The sequence below is a fragment of the Thermothielavioides terrestris genome, chromosome 3 (assembly GCF_000226115.1).
Source record: "Thermothielavioides terrestris NRRL 8126 chromosome 3, complete sequence".
Lineage (NCBI taxonomy): Eukaryota > Fungi > Ascomycota > Sordariomycetes > Sordariales > Chaetomiaceae > Thermothielavioides > Thermothielavioides terrestris.
The window spans coordinates 3,118,603-3,138,219 of NC_016459.1; the positions used below are offsets into that span (position 1 = coordinate 3,118,603).

General features: G+C 59.5%; 7 protein-coding genes across 7 annotated transcripts; 4 read left to right on the forward strand and 3 right to left on the reverse strand.

Moving 5' to 3' along the window:
• Nucleotides 1–553: 553 nt before the first annotated feature.
• THITE_2117546 (uncharacterized protein) lies at nt 554–2,542 on the forward strand. Its single transcript, XM_003654430.1, has 2 exons — nt 554–1,988; nt 2,046–2,542. The coding sequence occupies exons 1-2, from the start codon at nt 724–726 to the stop codon at nt 2,422–2,424; spliced, it is 1,644 nt and encodes a 547-aa protein (XP_003654478.1). The 5' UTR covers nt 554–723; the 3' UTR covers nt 2,425–2,542.
• On the reverse strand, nt 2,532–3,955 carry THITE_2117547 (uncharacterized protein). Its single transcript, XM_003654431.1, has 3 exons — nt 3,841–3,955; nt 3,462–3,770; nt 2,532–3,364 (listed from the first exon to the last, which is right to left on the reverse strand). The coding sequence occupies exons 1-3, from the start codon at nt 3,863–3,865 to the stop codon at nt 2,640–2,642; spliced, it is 1,059 nt and encodes a 352-aa protein (XP_003654479.1). The 5' UTR covers nt 3,866–3,955; the 3' UTR covers nt 2,532–2,639.
• A 1,581-nt stretch (nt 3,956–5,536) lies between these two features.
• Nucleotides 5,537–6,683, reverse strand: THITE_2145367 (uncharacterized protein; the record flags this gene model as incomplete). Its single annotated transcript, XM_003654432.1, has 2 exons — nt 5,537–6,448; nt 6,501–6,683. The coding sequence occupies 2 exons, from the start codon at nt 6,681–6,683 to the stop codon at nt 5,537–5,539; spliced, it is 1,095 nt and encodes a 364-aa protein (XP_003654480.1).
• Nucleotides 6,684–10,383: 3,700 nt separating this feature from the next.
• Nucleotides 10,384–11,295, forward strand: THITE_2029354 (uncharacterized protein; the record flags this gene model as incomplete). Its single annotated transcript, XM_003654433.1, has 1 exon — nt 10,384–11,295. A coding segment is annotated over one exon (912 nt), but the record flags the coding sequence as incomplete, so codon positions are not given.
• Nucleotides 11,296–12,105: 810 nt separating this feature from the next.
• THITE_2117554 (uncharacterized protein) lies at nt 12,106–13,215 on the reverse strand. The gene is made up of 4 exons (XM_003654434.1): nt 12,987–13,215; nt 12,824–12,899; nt 12,715–12,757; nt 12,106–12,590 (listed from the first exon to the last, which is right to left on the reverse strand). The coding sequence occupies exons 1-4, from the start codon at nt 12,990–12,992 to the stop codon at nt 12,452–12,454; spliced, it is 264 nt and encodes an 87-aa protein (XP_003654482.1). The 5' UTR covers nt 12,993–13,215; the 3' UTR covers nt 12,106–12,451.
• A 465-nt stretch (nt 13,216–13,680) lies between these two features.
• On the forward strand, nt 13,681–16,384 carry THITE_2117561 (uncharacterized protein). Its single transcript, XM_003654435.1, has 7 exons — nt 13,681–13,799; nt 14,100–14,399; nt 14,559–14,754; nt 14,814–15,073; nt 15,146–15,498; nt 15,557–16,036; nt 16,115–16,384. Exons 2-7 carry the CDS (start codon nt 14,183–14,185, stop codon nt 16,190–16,192), a joined length of 1,584 nt encoding a protein of 527 aa, XP_003654483.1. The 5' UTR covers nt 13,681–13,799; nt 14,100–14,182; the 3' UTR covers nt 16,193–16,384.
• A 637-nt stretch (nt 16,385–17,021) lies between these two features.
• On the forward strand, nt 17,022–19,314 carry THITE_76426 (uncharacterized protein; the record flags this gene model as incomplete). The annotated part of the gene is made up of 2 exons (XM_003654436.1): nt 17,022–17,629; nt 17,729–19,314. The coding sequence occupies 2 exons, from the start codon at nt 17,022–17,024 to the stop codon at nt 19,182–19,184; spliced, it is 2,064 nt and encodes a 687-aa protein (XP_003654484.1). The 3' UTR covers nt 19,185–19,314.
• Between the last annotated feature and the right edge of the window lie 303 nt (nt 19,315–19,617).

The following is a 19,617-nucleotide window of genomic DNA, read 5'->3' on the forward strand; positions in this document are numbered from 1 at the left end:
GGCAAGGGTGGCTGCTTGAGCATGGGTACATGGTCCGTGCACATCCACTATCTTATCGTTGCGCGACCCCATTAAAAACACAAGACAGTTTCATTAGAAAAACAAAACCGGTATGGTCCGTGCGTCTCCCCAGAAATCTCGCAATGCATATCACTACACGGCCCAGTCAATCCAGTTTTTTTGTACTGGCTAGCTCGAATACTGCCAATCTTGACCGCCTACCGGGTCTAGCGCTAACTCGCTAAACCTATTGCGTCTAAGCCGACAATTTCTATCGATAAGACGTTCGAGCAGCTCGCGTAAAGCAGTCCATCGTCTTACATCTACCTTTACCAATGCTCTCCTTTAGATGACATGGCGGTTGACCCTTTTCCTTTTAGGGTCGCGTTTCCTTGGGGTCTTCTAGGCATTCTTGCCGCGGTTGTTGTAACGGGGCATTGGCTGGGCTGTGTCGTGGCATGCGCTGCAAGAATTTGGTGGGGGACGCACGGGCCACGCCTCCGTTTTGTTTTTCTAATGAAACTGCTTTGTGTTTTTAATGGGGTCGATCGTTGCGCAGCCTCGAAACCTCCTGCAGCATCAACATCATCGCCGGGATTCTTGCAGCAGGCAACCAACCCGCCGTTCGTCCATACCTCTCACTTGGTCGAACCGCCAAACCAATAGCTAACCCACTCACCCACGCACCGCGCTGTCCGATCGCACCCACTCGCCCTGCCCGAGATGGCCGACTTCGGCGAGTACCCGCCCAACCTGGCCGTCAAGGACGCCCTCATGCTGCGCCAGTCCAAGCCGCCCGACCACGCCGTCGCGCCCTACACCGGCGAGGACCTCGCGCGCCCGCGCCTCGGGCCCGCGAACCCCTTCCGCAGCAACGACGCCACTGGAACCTCCGCGTCGGCCCCGCTCAAACGCAAGAATGTGCTCACCGGCCACGCCGAGGAGACCTTCATCTCGGAGCACACGTTCCGCGCCAAGCACCGCGCCGTCGAGCGCGTCGGCGGCGGGCCGCAGGCGGTGCCGGTGCTGACCAATCGGGAGCAGAAGGAGGTGAATCGGCGGCTGAGGGCCGCGCGCGAGGACAAGGGTGATGCGACGGTTGCGGACGGCGACGGGGCGTACGTCGGTCCGTGGGCGAGGTACAAGACGGAGAAGTACGAGCTTGTGGAAGTGGAGGAGGGGGAGGAGCTGGGCAGCGGGGAGGAGTATGAGGTGGTGGAGGAGGATGGGGAAGACGAGGAGGAGGTGGTGCCGAGCGGGACGATGGTGCAGCCGCCCGCGCCGTCGCTGGCCAGGAGGAAGGAGGTCGAGGAGATGGGCGACGAGACGACCACGTTCCATGCCGAGAGCCAGTACGACTATCTGGGCCGGACGTATATGCATGTCCCGCAGGACTTGGATCTCTCGTTGACGAAGGAGGTCGGGAGTATCACGAACTACATCCCGAAGAAGCTTATATTTACGTGGCGGCATCATGGGAAGCCCATCACGGCGCTGCAGCTGTTCCCGCGGTCGAGTCACTTGGGGTTGTCGGGAGCTGCGGATGGGATGGTCAAAATCTGGGACGTCTACCGGGGGAGGGAGTTGTTGCGGACATTTGCGGGCCACAACAAGGCGATCACCGACTTGTCGTTCAATAACGAGGGCACGCGGTTTCTGTCCGGCGGCTTTGATCGGCGGATCAGGCTGTGGGACACCGAGACCGGGCAGTGCGTCAACCGGTTCAACTGCGGCAAGACGCCGCACGTCATCAAGTTCAACCCCTCGGCGGAGAACGGGCACGAGTTCCTGGCGGGTCTGTCGGACAACAGGATCTTGCAGTACGACAGCCGCGCGGGCAACGAGACGGTGCAGGAGTACGACCACCATCTGGGCGCCATCAACACGATCGAATTCATCGACGAGAACCGCCGGTTCATGTCGACGTCGGACGACCGCTCGCTCAGGGTGTGGGAGTACGGAATCCCCGTCGAGATCAAGACCATCAGGTATGTTATTCGTCTTAATACCCGTGGCCAGCTCGCGCTTTTACTGACCTCCCCCAGCGAGCCGGACATGTTCGCCCTCACAAAGTCCGCCCAGCACCCCAGCGGCAAGTACGTCCTCTACCAGTGCAGCGACAACTCGATCGTCGCCTACTCCTCCGGCTCCGACAAGTTCCGGCAGCATCGGAAGAAGGCGTGGCGCGGGCACAACACGGCCGGCAGCGCCATCGGGCTTACCTGCAGTCCAGACGGGCAGTTCGTGGCCTCGGGCGACACGGGCGGCAGTGTCTGCTTCTGGGACTGGAAGACGTGTCGGATGTACAGCAAGCTCACAGCCGACAGCGCCGGCGGGACCATCAACTGCGTCGCTTGGTCGGAGCAGGAGACCAGCAAGGTGTTTACGGCGGGGGCGAAGGGCGAAATCAGGATGTGGGATTAAGCGGGATTGGATGGGATGCATGGCATGGCGTTGGGTGGTATGTATGGATACAGAAGGGCTGGTGATTTTCCGGTTTTAATGCGAATAACGTCCCCTACTGATGATACGGGGCAGTTTGCAGTCACGCGGGAACTGATGGTGACGGATGACATTTTGGAAAATGAGTCCGTTCCCCTTGTCTGCCAGCCAATCTCGCCGATTTCTCAGCCACCTCCCTACTTCCCAACGCCCTCCGTCTCCGCAATCCGGAAGACATACTTCACCCCGCTCGCCTTCCCATCCCTGAGGTTCGTCAACGCCGTCTCGATACCTCCCAACCCCCCGGGCACCACCTCAGTCCGCTGCCCCTTGAACCACCCTTCCTGCAGGCCCCGCGCAAAGTACCTAAAGAACACATACCCGAAATCCTTGGCCTCCTTGTGCACGCACCCCACCATCGTGATACTCTTCTCCACCCCCTCCGGCAGCCCTTGCTTCTCGCCGCCCAGCACGAAGGTGACCTTGCCGTTCGCCGCGCCGCCCCCGCTCGCCTGGGCGACCCGGCGGAAGACCTCGCCGATGTTGGCGATGCTGCTGCCCTCCGACACGGCGTCCAGCGCGTGCCGCACCCCCCCGGACTGACCCGCCGCCGCCACCAGCGCCGACACCACCGCCTCGTCCCCCTCGCGGTAGTCCACCACCACGTCGCCCTTGGCCCGGTCGATGAACCGCTCCACGTGGTCCCGCGCCCGCCCCGCCACGCACAGCAGCGGGTGGATGTTGCTGCGCTGCGCCAGCTGCACCGCGTAGATCCCCACCGCCGAGGCCGCGCCGTAGATTATCAGCGGCGTGGGCGTGCTGGCGGCCGCCGCAGCCTCGGGTGACCACGGCTGAGGCAGGCCCAGGCGCTGGTACAGCGCTACCGCGGCTGTCATCGCTGCGAGCGGGATGGCTGCGGCTTCTGGTTATGTGGGTTAGCTTATCCTGCCTGGGCCTGACCTAGCTGGGGTGGGGGGGGAAGGGGGGGAAGGTAGTTGGAGGGAGTTGGGTGGACTGACCTTCAAAAGTGGTCTCGGCGGGGATGTGGAAGGTCGTGTGTTGCCACGCGATGGCGTACTCGGCGTAGCTGCCGCCCGGGGTGCGCATCTCGTGGAAGGCGGCCACGCGGTCGCCCGGCTTGAACTCGAACACGTTGGCGCCGACCTTCTCGACGATGCCGGCGATGTCATCGCCTTGGTTGATGGCGTCGCCGAATAGGTTGGGTAGCTTCCAGTCCTTGGGGTTGGAGCCGGACACGACGACTTTGATTAGGACCTGGTCGTCGTTGGGTTCCGGGATGGGCGAGTCGACGATCCGGACGCTGGGTCCTGGCGGTTGTTAGAGCTGGGGGTGAGCACGTTTAGGGGGTGCCGGGGAAGGGGGCCACCGAGCGCTTGCCTTTGCTCACAATTGCCTCCTTCATCTTGTCGTTTGCTGCGTAGTGTGTTGAAACGGGGAACGATACCAGCGGGCAATATATGTTGAAAGTTCACGGTGCGTTCTTGATAAGTTCGACGATCGGATGATGAGAGTTGTGAGAGACGAAAGACCTCAGGGGTGCTAAAACCGGGCAAGGACCGTCACCTGTCCTATATACCCGAGTATGACGCCATCCACTGCCCGTGTCCAGAACACCACCATCCAACTCACCCTTACATCTCGCAAATTCCCCCACCAACATGCCATGGAGGCGCAAACAAGGCAATGGGCCCCACACCATCCGCGCCAGTCGGGTTGCTCGGAGTCATCACAGCGTTCCATCCAGGTCCTTGGGATGCAGCCTCTGCCGAATTCCGCGGCATCCCCACTTCGCAATATTGTTGTTGGCGACTCCGCAATGTGACGGCAATCGGGCTGGTGTGGAGGGGCGTGCATTAGCGGCGGCGAGAGCTGCCGAGGCCAGACCAAACCTCGCTGAACCGCGGGCGGCAGCCAGATTTGGAGTCCAGGTCAAGGCTCCCAACAATTCAATCAAGTCAAATCTGGGGCTCGAATTGGATTGAATTGCCTAGATCGTGGTGGCGATTGAATTGAATTCAACTTGATCAATTCGTTGTCAATCCTCGTCAATCGCCGTATATATCCCTAACCCTGGCATACACCCCCACTTTTTCCATGCCCCACCTTCCTTTTCCGTGCCATACCTCCTTTTTCCATTTTACGCAGTACGACCTTGGGCCATTCGACGATGGAGTCACGGGGTAGTTCTTCGACCTTGGTGCTAGCCAACGCTTCCAACTGCTTGGCAACGCTTGGGCGGCCGCGAAACAGATCCATGAGCGCCCGGGGGCCCACAGAACTCTCAGGCATGGCTGTGGCTGTGGCACTTGCTAGGGCGGTCGGTTGGCTCGGTTAAAGTCGTTGTGATGCGATGCGTCTCCATGACTGGCTCCGTTTGCATGCCAAGGCCAGAGAGTGGAAAAAAACAGGGCGGTTGGTGGTGGCTGTGGTGGCTGGCTGGGCTGGGCTGGGCGGGCTGGGAGGCATCTTGCGAAGCACTGACCAATATGCGGTCTTGGCAAATATTTGCAAGTAAACAAGTCAAATCCAAGCCCAGGATTGATTGCCAACAGGGCCGAATTGCTTTGAATTGCATTGAATTGGATTGAATTGAATTGGGTGGATTTGAATTGTTGGGAGCCTTGGTCCAGGTGAGGTGAAGACGGGGCTTGGCATCTGCCACGGCAAGTTCGTCTTCAGCAAATGGGACGGATGGTAGTCTGCCATGGCACCGACAAGTACAGTACGCTCGTCATTTGCTCATCTGTGAACACCCGGAAGCTGAAGGTGTTTTGACAGCAATGCCGCGAACGGCGGCGGCTTGGAGTCCATAGTCAACTGCAGGGTATCGCGTGCCTCGCGAACCAGTAAAATTTCGTTCGCTCTGGGCCTGTTGTTCCAGAAACGCTTTCACGATACATATCAGAGCCTCCCTGAAAAACCCAACAATAACTCCATTGCCCTGAAAACTCCAAGAACCAGAAATCATCACCTTCTCCTTCCCCACCACCTCCCCTAACTAAGCAACCCGGGGACCCCCATCCCCCATTTCCACCCCTTCACCCCCCCCCCCCCCCCCCTTACACAACCGACCTCAGTTCTGCGAGACATCGACCCCAGCAAAGCCCAACAGCGAGTTCCACGTCTCGGCCGTGGTGGCGTCGCGCGTGCCGAGCGCCTGGATCTGGGCCTTGGCCTGGGCGCAGGCGTCCTTGGCGGCCTGGTTGGCCTCGCACTGGTTGGTCAGCTCGTCGCAGATGCGGTTGGTGATGATGTTGGGGTTAAGCGCCTCCTGCTGGATCGCCGCGATCTTGGGGTCGATCGCCTGGAACGTGAACTCGGTCGCCGGCCGCCCGCCCAGGCCGCCCACGAACTTCATGGTCGGCACGCACAGCCCGAAGTCGAGGCCCGCGATCGTCGACTGCTGGACGCCGGCGGTGGCATTGTTGCTACCGCTGCTGCTGCTGCTGGTGTTGTTGTTGTTGTTGCTGGCGGCCTGAGTCGCGGTCGGGGCGGCAACGACAACCGTGGTCAGGGTCCGCACGCCGCCGCAGTTGGCGGTGGCGGAGGCGGCGGAGGAGGCGGCAGCCGCGCTAGTGGCGCTGCTGCTGCTGCTGTTGTTGTTGCTGCTGTTGTTGCTGCTGCTGTTGTTGCTGCTGCTGTTGTTGTTGCTTCCCGTGGTGCCGTCAGCAGCCTGGGTGGTGAAATTAGAGAAGCCATTGGCCTTGGCGACGTCGGCGACGCTGAGTCCGTCCGCATTGAACGGATTCGTCAGTGACTTAGCCGAGTTGGCGTTCTCAACATCCGAGCCGACGACAGCCGGGTCGACAAGAGGGACAATGCCCCAGAGCTCAGGAGTAGCGGGGAGACTAGCATCCGAGCAGAGACTGGGGATGGACACGACAAAAGGGTTGAAGTTCTTCTCGGCGGCGACGAGCTGGGCGGCAGCCGAGATGACCTGCGGGTCGTTGCCGAGGGTTGCGACGATCTGGTCGGCGAGTTGGAGCTAAAGCGAATTAGCACGAGATCCCAGGACACGGATGGTCGGGCACACCAACCTTGGCGCAGGCATTGGCGCCCGCGAGCAAGACACCAGGGGTGGCACCAGCCAGAGTGGCAGCCTGGCCGGGCTGACCAAAGTTGCTCAATGCGGAGATGATGGACTCGACCTTTCCCTCCTGGCCAAAGCGGGCCTCGGCAACAGCCAGCAGGGCGGCGACGGCGGCGAACTTCGGATACATGGTGACAAAGAGCAGGGTGCTGTGATATCAGGTCAAGTTGAACGTTGGAAGTAAGAATCGAAGACCGGCCTGGCGGTGATAGAGAACGATATTGAGCTGAAAGAGCGTCAAGAACGAAACGAAAGTTCCCAGAACTGAAATGACTGTAGTAGAGAAAAGAATGAAAGCGAACAACTTGCTGGATGAGGAGCCGGAAGGGAGAGTGAGCACCAGATGGACTGATGCTGGAGTTATATGCAAATTCTCATCTCGCCGCGCTGTGGGGCATGATGCACAAAACACCAGACGACGCGAACCAGGGACAGACTACACCAGTGTACGCCCATTGCGCATCCCCACATCCCCCGTAATGGAGATCATGCCGGCGCGTATTGTGGTAGCTGGGATTCAACGGTGGAGCATGACCCAGGCGAAAGGCGACGCGGTCTGGAATGAGAGGGGCCGTCATGGTAGGAGCATCGCTTATGCTGCAGGACGAGGGTCATGTACATGGGAGGACTGAAGCGCCCATTGCTTGTCTCCTGCCAAACGTTAACATCCTTGAATCTCCTTGAGCCTCCCCGACTCGCGCCGCAGCCCCGGATGCGAGGACCATCTGACGTCAAGACGGAACAGGGGCCCCTTAGCGATCTGAGGCCAGGGCGATTGCTCAGGAACCTGGCCAGCATGAAGGGCTGCGGATCGCCGGGCCGACCAGGGATGACTTCAGACGAACTGAGTCCCGAGAAGCTATGGCCAGCCAGGCCGGTGCTTCGCCGTCAGCTGTCATCGTCGACAACACCGTCACCCTCGCAGCACACCGGACGTCGGTGCTTCCGGGCGCTTGCCAGGGAAGGGTAATTGTGGCACCACTGCAGCTCGTAGCGCCGAAGCTCAGTTGGACCACCGTCACCGCGGTTTCAAGGGGATGGACTGGGGCTGGGGAGCTGTCATCGGCCTACGTCCTCCGTACTGCGGTGGTAGTCGCTTGTCCGGGGGTGACACGACGGTCTGGAATATGGAGACATCCATTCCCGCTAACCGCGGGCCCCATTTCTGGGCCGCAGCCCCAGGTACTGTGTCCAGTCGCGATCTCCGGATCCGAACCACAGAACCTAACCCAGCAACAACCGATTAACGACCAGATCCAGGGGCGCATCGTCGCATCATGCTGGTCTTGGCTTTGGCCCCTGCGGCGCCTGCCCTGTCGAGATTGATCCGCGAAACGATGATGATCTCATCTGAACCAGGGAGGGGGCATGAGAGGGTCTGTATTCCGTCCACGTAGTACACTACATGTGCACTGTTGCCAGCCTGAGAACTGGGTCAGCTTTCTGTGAAGTTGTAATTGTTGAGTTCGAAGCGAGGTTGCTTTTGCAGGAGGATTGGTGGCCAATCGCGCAATCGTGCCAGAGCTGATGAAGGAGATGTGGCCCGTGCACTCTCTCCTCAGATCCACCAATCTGCTTCAATTGAGTTATCAACCCCCTCGCTGCTTCCCAGTCCGCTGCTGTTCGACAGCTGGACTTCATTGAGCACCTTGCAACCTTCCGCTCAGCAGTCAGTGTCTTGCCGTAGCTTCGCTGATTACCCTCTTTGATTGAGAGAAAGCTCCAACCCTTTCTTCACGCACCGCAGTACCTTTCGCTTCTCTACGCGGGCGCCCCACGACAAGACTCGGTTCGGATGTTGCTCGCTTCGGGCTGCGTGTCGCGGATCCCAGCCCCTGCAGCCACTCCGAGTCCCGCGTTTGATCGGATCGGACGCGATCAAACACCGCGTCCGGGGGCGTGAGACATTTTTGAGACATCGTGCTAAAAAGGCTTGGCTTCGACATCCAGGCTTGCCTCGCTTGTGCGGACACTTCCGCCTTGCGGTCGTTTTCTCTCATAGCATCGCACCGTCCCCCACGCGCAGTGGCCGTTACAAACGCTTGTTCGGAGGAAGCTTGTTCGGAGCAAATGCCATGGTTCTGTCTGCATTTTCCAATTAATATCATTCGATATTCGATCCACCGGATTCTTCTCCCTTTCGGGGATGGGATTAACACCTCTCGAGTAAAATGCGCATTGTGCGGCGCCCAGGCTGCTGCTTCGTTAGTTGGTCATTTAATTGTCTTCCATTCCACAGCACCATTCAACTCAATGATGCAGGCAAGTCAGTTATAGGCGTGTCTCGAACCTCGCATTGCTTCGATCACAGAATGTTGAACAAGTTCCCGGCAAAAATGTTCTTGTTTCCATCTCCAAGTCATCAACAAGTGAACTCTGGGAGCCTCGTAGATCGTTCTTCTTGGCTTCAGATCATCCCGAGAACCAGACCCGTCGGCGGACTCCGGTAGGGCGATCCAGACTACGCTGTTGCAGAGATCTGGGATCCATGTTGCAGTTCACCCATCATGCCCGGCGAAAGATACCTACGTGGATACTTCGGGCCTCAAGGCAAGGCCGTGAGCTGGCGCTTCGTTATCAGTTTCTTGATCCGCCCTTTTGTCGTGGGCGGCGGCATACTTCTATCCCACCTTGCCTGCGTGTCTCCACGGCAGAGACCTGTGTCCTTCTTGAGGATCGCAACACCTTCACAATGGCTACATTGGAACTTGAACACTAGACGGCTCGTACGTGATCCGCGGACCACGGGAACCGAGATTTCCGTGATTCGACACAACTCATGTGAAGTTAGAAGAAGGCCGGTGGCATAGTACATCCTTCTTCCTGTCCACGTTGTTGCTGGATCGAAAATCTGGTACGTTTGACAGTCTATGGGGCACATGCTCTGGGCGACGGGAGTTTCCAAATCCAATCAAGGAAGGATGCTTCAAGTCTCGGAGTGCAGCAGGGTATCGAGATATTGCTTATCCGTCCTCCGGTACAGAGTTTGAAAAGGGGAGTTCTGATTGATTTCTGGAGCTCTTGATGAAAAGAAGATTGGACTATGGCCTTCGGCTTCGCGAGTGTGACGCTCAGAAGGTGAGGAAGCAAGCTATAGATATCCAGTGTCCGGTTTTGAGGCTCTTTTATTGTTGTAAGATGGTCTGCGGCTGCTACTTCTCGGCCTGCCAACGCTATGGCATCACATTCGGGAGTTGACGAGTTCTGGAGGTGAACAGATCGCATTTCGCCTGGGCAGATTGCGGCCTGCAGCTCAGTGGGTTGGGACTTGTAGGCCTGAGGGAAGTTGCGCCCTGAGACCGCTCTGAAATCCACTGAGGCGCAGTGCGAAGTCGACGATGCCCATGGCAGGTGCGGCCTTGGGCTCCTGCTGGGCAACATGGAAAGTTTAATCTGAAATCCTTACCTTTCCAACTGACACCTCTGCTGCCACTCTCCGTCCTGCAGTAGCAACCCTCTGTCAGCATTCTAACTATGCCATTACATACATCATTGCACCCGCTGTCGGATCTGGATACCGGTAGGCTCCGTCCATGGCACACGCCTTCGCACTTGAACTGATCTCCGCCGCCCACCTAGTAGCCACTCCCGGCCAGGGGCATCCAGGACACTGACCACCTTTCAAGCCCTAAATATCGACCGCGCATCAGCGGTTGAACCCGCTCCCGACAATGGAGCGCTCGACGGCGAGCAACGACCCAGGCGATGACACTGGAAGCGAGGGTACCGTGATGCGGCACCTAGACCCGGACACCGGAAGACCGATCGAGCTATTCCTACCGGCTGCACCGCAGCACGGCGCCGATGGATTACCTGGAGGCCGCGGGGATAATGGCAGCATCGTCGAATGGCAACCTGACGACCCCAAGAACCCGCACAACTGGCCGCGAAGCCGCAAGAATATTCACCTCTTCCTCGTCACCACCATGACCGCGCTGGTCCGCTTCAACATCGGGATGATCGCGCCGAGCCAAATGCGAATCATGAGCGACTTCGGAGCAGACAACAGGCACGTTCTCGCCGGGTTGGTCGTGTCAGGATTCGTCCTCGGCCAGACCGCAGGTCCGGTGTTGATGGAACCACTGAGCGAGGTCCTGGGCCGCCGCGCCGTCTACATCGTGGGCGCCATCGGCTTCTCCCTGTGCACAGTCGGCTGCTGGCTCGCCTGGTCCCTGACGTCTCTTATTGTCTTCCGGTGCATCGCCGGCACGTTCGGAAGCTGCGCGCTGGCGATCGGACCCCGCATACTTAACGACCTGACGCAGGCGGAGCCTTCCATCGTATACAGCTTCTGCGGGATCCTTGGCTTTGCCATCGGGCCTGTGATCGGCGGGCACCTGGCTGATGCGCTGGACTGGCACATGGTGTGCCTAATCAGCGGCGTCGCCGCCACCGTGATGGCTCTTGCGGTGACGTTCCTAGTGCAAGAGACCTATGGCCCCCTTTTGCTGCAGTGGGAGGCTGAGCGCCGTCGGCGAGAGTCGGGGAACCCTCACATCCGCTCCGCACTGGATCGCGGCCTTACCCCGGGGGCTCGCTTTAGGAGGAGCATTGTCCGCCCTTTCGCAGCCATGATCCTGACCCTGAGGAGTTTCATATACATGGCTGTGGGGGCCTTGGCGTACGGCTTCCTGCTCGTGGTGCTGACCACCATCGGCTACGTTTTTGCTGCCTTGCTCTCGGAGCCCCCCGATCGAATTGCATTGATTTACGTGGGCTTCAGTGCTGGCTGCTTAGTGGGCTGGATGGGATACATTGCCACGCCACGGGAAGGAAACGGAGGAGGCCCCCGGACTTGGCCCTTGCCCGTCGGGGCCTGTCTGGCCGTTTTAGGCTTTCTCCTCTATGCCCAGGTCGACGGACATGAGAAGCTTTTGATATTGCCAATGACAGCCCATATCATGGTGTGAGTTTATCTTGTCGACTGGCACTTGCATGGCGCCGCGTGGCGGGGACTGACACTTGGACAGCGCAGGTGCGCTCATGCTCTTAAGCGGGTGGACGAGCAAGGTCAGTTCCTAGCTCCAGAACTCTCGCGATGAGAGACTAAGACGGATAGGCTCTTGAAACCCTTGGAGCGGCTGCGAGCGCGGCGCGCTCAGCTAGTGACATCCTGAAGTGCATCTTCGCCGGGGCCTTCCCTCTCTTTGGAGAGAAGCTGTATGCTGACTTGGGGGTAAAGAAGGGTAACCTCACGTTGGCAGCTTGCGTGGCAGGTGCACTTCTTCTCTCCAGTTTTCTTATCCTCGCACGTTACTGGGTCCGGGGGCCACACAAGAAGTGAGGTTGCTGTGGGACTGGAGCTCGGAGCGTTGAGCGGTTCTGTTCTGATAATGTTCTCCTTGCGTCCAGCGTGCATATGCAGAACCAAATCGTCAGCGTACCTGCAGCACGAAGCCCGCAAAGCAAGCGATAGGTGGTGTGAGAAGCCATGCATCGAGGAAGTGGGCGAATGCCGCGCATTTTGCGCAGCCTGCGAGCTGTTGCTTGTGTGAAGTTCGCTCCACGGTTTGGATTTGGATGGGGGCCCCCTGACAGCCGCCTCGGCTAACGTGATCCCGAATCAGCGGGCAGTCGGAAAAACGCGGGGTGTTGCAGAACGCACGATGGGAAGGACAATGGAACCCGATTGCGGGATAAAACCACATAAACAACTAAGAGGGGCATATCCGTATACACATCAAAATTCAGCGGAGAGATACGCCCACCACTTCGATCCAGAACGCCGCCCATGAGACCGACCACCCGAACTAAGAAATCCCCGAGACGCACCTAGCCCTCTCTGAGCACGATTGACCGATCCACCTCATCTCGGTGAGGGAAGTCGTTACGCGGATACCAGATCAACGCTGGTACCTCTGTCTGCACACCATCCATCGGTTCCAAAAGATGCCATCTCTACCGGGTCCGCTCAAACCACCCGCTGGAGCCAGCAATGGCGACGGACTGATCCATCACCCATTCGCCGACGCCGAGGTACTTGTCGACCCATTTTGACACCTCTTTGTTATCTCCGGCAACTTTGTCCGTCTTGAAACTGAGCCTTGATGGATCCCCAGAAAAGGGGGGGAGACAACTGTCAGCTTTGCGGTTCGGCTTCGTCATCCGTGCAGCAGCAGTCGCAAGAGCTGGTGCCGACGGTCGGGAAAAAGAGCACTCACGTGAGGCCGGTCGAACGCTTCATTCCTGCCAGGAACGCCGAGACTGTGATGGACAGCCGTCAGCGCAGACTCGTACCAGAAAAGCGTTGTGGAGGAGAGGAACACTTACAGAGGACGGCATCGAAGGCATAATGGGTCAGCCGTCCGAGCTTTGACCATAACCCCAAAGTCAGCAAGTCGAGGAGCTGGGAGCGATCTTAGACTCCGAAGCCACCAGAGCGCTGTAAGACGACGCCGGACAAAGAAAGCGCTCAGGGAGGAGCAGCACGCACCACCATCTTTGCAGATTATCCGCGGTATTCGATGCCGAAATCGAGAGACGGGGGAACCGATACGATAATGCGAGGTCCAGAAATCGCGCCTTTCAGCAGCTTGCGACGCGGGCTGCCGATTGTTGCGGATGGTTGTTGGTGGTTTGATGCGGGTCTGGGCGGGTGCGCTGTCGCGGGACTGGCAACCGATCACAAGACCCCAGCCAGAGCCTCGGGGTTCGAAGCTTTGACCGCCCCATCACGTGGAGAATCACGGGACGCGCAGCGACGGGCAGCCCAGGGCCCGACCCACATGGCGCCAAACGGAGCAACGATTGGTTCACAACAATTGCCCGATTGGATCGAACATCCAAGTGGCGGCAAGTGCCAGACGCGGCAAAGTCTGTGGCTTTGTACTTTGCTCGCAGAGCATCGATGCCCACAAGCCGAATTGTTTGTGGGTGTGGGAACGACAGTATGGGACTCTCTGAGAGCCTCAAGCAGCCACAATGAGAAAGCAGACAACCCGGAGCAGTGTGGGCTCTAGGCTGGGGCGCGAGGCTGTTCGGAAAGGCTGCGTCGGAAGTACCTCTAACACCATGCTCCCGTTTGCACCTGGCAACATCGGGGAGGGGCAGTGGGGCACCCCGCCGAGTGGGATGTTGGGAAACTTTGGGAGCTCCCCTCCAAACTCGGAGGTGTAGCTTGGGATTGTTGACGGCCAACTTTTTTTTCGCGCAGGCACATGTCCCTCCGTTTCTCACCGACTCAGCATTCACTGCATTCTCTTCTTGTTTCCCTCTAGGTGACCGACTCTCTTTCTAATTGCCAGAGGTGAGTAACTCCCTTGCTTCCCGCACCGCCGCCATCATGTCTGTTGCCCGTTCTCTCTGTACCCGGGCGTTGTTTCACATTCGGGCATGCCGCCTCAGGGGGAATGATAACCACTCACCTGCACGCCTCGAGCACGTTCGGCTGCGCTGGATGAGATTCGGTGCTCAGCTTATCTGGCCCCCGGGTGCAGAGGTGTCCCGCTCCAACGTTGCAAACAAAACCTCACCGTCTCACTTCCGCAAGCGCCATCTTCTCCGGAGTCGGAGGTTGTTGACCATCGCGTCCTCTCAGGTTTAAAAGCGCCCCGTCCTCTCGAATCGCACCCCCCGCGCGATTCTCCTTCAATCACATTCCAACACCTTACCGGTCGTTAATCCGTCACCATGGCGACTGCTCTCGACCATCTGCAGCTCGGCGGCAAGATCGAATGGCTGGCCCAGCTGGATACAGCGTACCAGCCGGAGCGCAACCTCCGGCGGACGTCCATCATCTGCACCATCGGCCCCAAGACCAACTCCGTCGAGGCGATTAACAAGCTCCGCGAAGCTGGCCTGAACGTGGTGCGCATGAACTTTTCCCACGGCAGCTACGAATACCACCGTACGTCCTCCATGTCTCCATGTTGATGACCGTCCTAAGGATGGTTGCTGCGCTGGGTCCGCGCCGGAGGTCGTGACTTCATTAGCACGGCGTGGTCGCGCTGGATTGACATTCCTTTGCATCATGAGTGCCTCGATCGCTCACGATTGACTCTTACAGAGTCCGTCATCGACAATGCTCGCCAGGCCGAGAAGGTTCAGAAGGGCCGGCAGATCGCTATCGCCCTAGACACCAAGGGGCCGGAGATTCGGACGGGTAACACCAAGGGCGATGTGGATATTCCCATCTCGGCCGGCACCATCATGAACTTCACGACCGACGAGCAGTACGCGACCTGCTGCGATACCCAGAACATGTGAGTGGCCGACTCTGCTTTCCACAACCGCCGAGCCCAGCGCTAACCCGTGATGCAAGGTATGTCGACTACAAGAACATCACCAAGGTGATTGAGCCTGGGCGCATCATCTACGTTGATGACGGTGTGCTTGCCTTCGAGGTGCTTGAGATCGTCGATGAGAAGACCATCAAGGTCCGGGCGCGGAACAACGGGTTCATCTCGTCCCGCAAGGGCGTCAACCTCCCCAACACGGACGTCGACCTTCCGGCGCTCTCAGAGAAGGACAAGAACGACCTCCGGTTTGGCGTGAAGAACAATGTCGACATGATCTTCGCCTGTGAGTGCCCGGTCTCGCTCTTTCGGCCGGCGTGGCCCTGCTCCGGTGTGTCCTGCTGACAGCGTGACAAAGCTTTCATCCGGAGAGCCCAGGATATCAGGGACATCCGCGCTGTCCTTGGCGAAGAGGGCCGCCACATCCAGATCATTGCCAAGATCGAAAACCGCCAGGGTCTCAACAACTTCGCCGAGATTCTCGCCGAGACTGATGGTGTGATGGTTGCCCGTGGCGACCTGGGCATCGAGATTCCCGCGGCCGAGGTGTTTGCGGCTCAGAAGAAGATCATTGCCATGTGCAACATTGCCGGCAAGCCCGTCATCTGCGCGACGCAGATGCTCGAGTCGATGATCAAGAACCCCAGGCCGACCAGAGCCGAGATCAGCGACGTAGGCAACGCCGTTACGGACGGCGCGGACTGCGTGATGGTAAGACACCCCTAGCTCCAGTGCGGGCCTTCGCTTGGACTGACCCTGTGCGCAATAGCTTTCCGGCGAAACCGCCAAGGGCAATTACCCATATGAGGCGGTCCGCGAGATGAGCGAGGCCTGTCTGAAGGCCGAGAACTCGATCCCCTATGTCAGCCACTTCGAGGAGCTCTGCAGCCTGGCCAAGCGGCCCGTGTCGATCGTTGAGTCGTGCGCCATGGCTGCCGTCCGCGCTTCGCTCGACCTCAACGCGGCTGGCATCTTCGTGCTGTCGACTTCGGGCGAGTCTGCCCGCCTCATCTCCAAGTACCGGCCCGTGTGCCCGATCATCATGATCACCCGCAACCCCTCTGCGTCGAGGTACGCTCACTTGTATCGGGGCGTTTATCCGTTCCTCTTCCCCGAGGCCAAGCCCGACTTTAGCAAGGTCAACTGGCAGGAAGATGTCGACCGCCGCATCAAGTGGGGCCTTAAGCACGCCATCGATCTTGGTATCCTTAACGAGGGCGAGACCGTGGTCGTTGTCCAGGGCTGGAAGGTAAGTTTAACATGATCCGAGCGTTGGGGCCTCTGGCGTGTTATACCTTTGTCTTCTTGCTAACTCGGGCGATTTCAGGGCGGCATGGGCAACACGAACACCATGCGCATTGTCAAGGCCGATGTCAACCACCTTGGCATTGGCCAGCTGTCTTGATCCGCTTCGTTGGGACTGGTATTTGACGTTTTGCAACCTGGAGGCTAGTTTACGGGACAGGGCCTTAGACGTGGGCCTCGCAATAGATCTCCTTGACTGCCAGCACCCGCGACCGATGATATTCCATGGCTTCCCCGTGCTGTGTTTCCGATGTCTGCGCCTCATCGCTGACAACATCTTACACAGCGGCCATCTCATTCGTATGAGGGTTCGGCATCCAAACGTGAGTCCTCCTCGCTGGCACGCTACACCAAAGCTGCCACACGCTGTATTGTACCTTGCATAGTTTGGCATTTGAAATGCTGAAGGGACGAGGGTGACTGCTTGACGCACGTTTTGTGCTTACCTCGATTGTAGCCACATATGACCCTGATTGTGAGATAGATGGACCCTCTGCTGCCTGCGGTGAGATGGAACGTTCGTCCATTCACTGAGCTTGGTGGGTCAGGCAGCACACACCCCTGTTGTTCAAGGGTGGTCCAATCACGTCACTGTACCCACCTCCCCCCAGTCAGTGGCAGAGCACATGCACATGTGCGCATGTGCTCGTGGCCTAGCACCTGGTTCTGTACCTTTTCCGGGCATCTGTCCTCTCTCGCTCAACAACATCGCGAGGCATGGTTTGTTTTACCCACGTCCTGACTCAGACTCAATGTGTTGGAAGTGCGATGGTGGTTATGCATCAGCATCATTAAAGAACCCTCTTCGGTGCTGCGCTCCAGCTCTTCATGCATACGAAGAGGGCAGTGCTCTCGGCCATCCATGGATGCGTTCGCAAACCAGTGATGCGCAGTCTCTCCAGCATTGAACACACCCAAACCGCATCTCCATGTCCAAATCCGCGTTCCACTCGCGCCTGGGACTCTCCCGCGCCGACGGCCCCATCCTCCCGCTCCACAACCGAACGAGTCCCCCGATACGCAAGAAGCCCAGCGAATACGACCTGTCCGAGCTTTCGCCCCGGCCCGACGATGGGCTCCTCTCACAGACCATGAACGCCGGTAACGGCCCAAACTCCGGTCGCCTGAGCTCCTCGCCCTCTCGTGGGTACAGCGACGGTGGCAGCAGCCCTGGTTCGGCCTCCAAGTCCAGAGCCAGTCAGCGCGTGCTGTTCGCAGGGCCGCCGCCGCCGATCGCGACCTCCCAGATGATTTACCGAGACGAGGAGGACCGGGGCGCCTCACTCTCCCCTCCTCGACGCAATGCGGCTTCCTCATTCGCGCACAACATCTCCAGCGTGCTCTTCGACCGCGACTCTTCCTCGCCGATTCGCACCCGAGACCCCGAATACAACTACAAACCAGACGTCACCTGGGCCAACTTCCAACGCCGCGAGCGCGCGCTGCATAAGGAACTCCAATACCTGCTCGACGCCCAATCCGCCGGCCTCGCCGCCAACCTCGACCCCCACCACCACCCTTCGCCATCTAGTGCTCCGTCCAACGCAAGCGACGCAGGAGATAGCACCCCGACCAACCTCTTACACCCCCGCCCCTATCCCAAATCCGGCTCCTCCACCTCCCCCCGACACGTCAGCTTCACCGACGCCTACTCCCCTTCAACCACCACCACCACGACTACTACGACCACCACCACCGTACGAACAACCTCGGCCGGCACCGTGCTCCCCGTCCGCCAGCCGCGCTCCAAACCGCCCGGCCTGCGCGCCGCGCGCGCCGGGCTGGCCCGCACCATCGCGCAGCTCGCCGACCTCAAGGCCGAGGAGGACGCGCAGCTGACGGCGGCGCTGGGCGCGCGCAAGCAGGCGCTGGCGACGCTGCGGCGGCTGACGGCGCGGCGCGAGGGCATCGCGGCCGGGCTGAGCGCGCTGCAGGCTTCTGAGCGCGGCGATGGTGATGATCGTGAACATGATGATCATGATGTCGGCGACGACGACGAGGAGGAGGCTGAGGGCCGCGGGGATGTGCTGGGGCGGGAACTGCGCAGGTTGGAAGGGGAGCGGCGCGACGTGGTGGGGGAGATTGAGATGCTGGAGGGCCGGCTGGGCGCGCTGAAGCGCCGGCGGAAGTGGCTGGACGGGAGGATCGAGGAGGTCCGGAGCCGGAGGGAGGCCGGGCTGAGTGGGTATCGCGGCGCGCTGCGGGAGGTGGAGGGACGGATTGCTGGGTTGCTGGCTCGCCCTGGCGTGCAGCCCCTTGATGTGGAGTTCTTCCCGCGCTCCGGTGATGCCCAGGAGGAGTCGCCTGGCGGGATGGAGTTCCTGCGGCTGAGGCCGGAGCGGCGGACCGCCGAGATGGCGAGGGAGTGGTGGGAGGCGGAAGTGGCGCTGCTGGAGAGGAGGAGACGGGAGGTGGACAAGGAGAGGGCGGCGCTCGAGGAAGGCGTGGACATGTGGAAGGAGGCCGTGAAGCTGGTCTCGGAGTTCGAGGCTGGGCTGAGGAGGGAGATGAGGGGTGCCGGGGAGGCTCCGGACAAGAAAGGCAAGGGCCGGGAAGGAGAGCTCATGTCACCGCAACCGCCGTCTCCCGAGCAAGCGATGTACGCGCAGCTCGACAAGATGCGGGGCGTCATGGCGGGACTGGAGGAGCGGTTACGCATCGCGGAGGACAGGGGCTGGAACCTGCTCATCTGTGCCATCGGCGCCGAGCTGGAAGCTTTTCGGCAGGCCGAAGGCATGCTTCGAGACGCCCTCCGCGCGGCTGGGTTTGATGCCGGCGGCGAAGATCACGACGATGACGAGGAGGGCGACTCGACACCGCACCTGGGGAGATCGGTCAGCCTGCGGGGCTCAAGACAGAACCTGGACGGCCGTCCAGCGGCTGAAGCTGGCCCCGGGAGGAGCGGCAACTTGGTCGACTTGGACAGAGAGGAAGTACGAGAACCCGAGAGCGATAACGAGGTGCCGCCGGATCTGCTCGTTGCGGCTGATGATGGTAGTGCCGGATTCAACAGTCCTACGCTGAGCAGGGTGGGCAGCGAGAACGAGGTGCCGGCTGAGTTTCTGAGGGAGCATGATCATCACGAGACATAGCGGGCACTTGGGTCATCACTTGTCCGGCGTTTGGTTAGTTTGGTGCCATGGGATTCGCCGCGAAGGCGTGGACACCGGTGGTTATGGAGGGTTTGTTAGACAGCGTTCTGACTGGACGTCCACGAGCGCTATTTGATTGGCCTTGAGTTATAATGCAGTCAGTTGGGTTACGATGCAGCGGGTTGGAGTGGAAATGAGTCTAGACATCAATGTAGTCGCAGCCCAGTTGACTGCAGGGGCTTCGCCGATCTGGCTATACAGCATGTAGTCGATGTACCAACAGAGCACGGTCAGCAAGGCAAGGAACGAACCCCTTTGAGAGTGCGCGGCGGAGCTGAGACTAAGTGAACATTGTACGGGATTTACGCTTTGTGTATGCTGCTTTCGTCAAGCGGGCTATCCATCAGACGGCGCTGTACGAAGCCTTGGGTCA

Coding starts and splice junctions, on each gene's coding strand:
- THITE_2117546 (XM_003654430.1), top strand. CDS start 724: ATGGCCGACTTCGGCGAGTACCCGCCCAACCTGGCCGTCAAGGACGCC. Junction 1,989..2,045: donor GTCGAGATCAAGACCATCAG/GTATGTTATTCG, acceptor GACCTCCCCCAG/CGAGCCGGACATGTTCGCCC.
- THITE_2117547 (XM_003654431.1), bottom strand. CDS start 3,865: ATGAAGGAGGCAATTGTGAGCAAAG. Junction 3,771..3,840: donor GGAGGCAATTGTGAGCAAAG/GCAAGCGCTCGG, acceptor AACAACCGCCAG/GACCCAGCGTCCGGATCGTC. Junction 3,365..3,461: donor CGCCGAGACCACTTTTGAAG/GTCAGTCCACCC, acceptor CCACATAACCAG/AAGCCGCAGCCATCCCGCTC.
- THITE_2117554 (XM_003654434.1), bottom strand. Junction 12,758..12,823: donor TGCCTTCGATGCCGTCCTCT/GTAAGTGTTCCT, acceptor TGTCCATCACAG/TCTCGGCGTTCCTGGCAGGA. Junction 12,591..12,714: donor AAGCGTTCGACCGGCCTCAC/GTGAGTGCTCTT, acceptor ATCAAGGCTCAG/TTTCAAGACGGACAAAGTTG.
- THITE_2117561 (XM_003654435.1), top strand. CDS start 14,183: ATGGCGACTGCTCTCGACCATCTGCAGCTCGGCGGCAAGATCGAATGG. Junction 15,499..15,556: donor ACGGCGCGGACTGCGTGATG/GTAAGACACCCC, acceptor TGTGCGCAATAG/CTTTCCGGCGAAACCGCCAA. Junction 16,037..16,114: donor TCGTTGTCCAGGGCTGGAAG/GTAAGTTTAACA, acceptor GGGCGATTTCAG/GGCGGCATGGGCAACACGAA.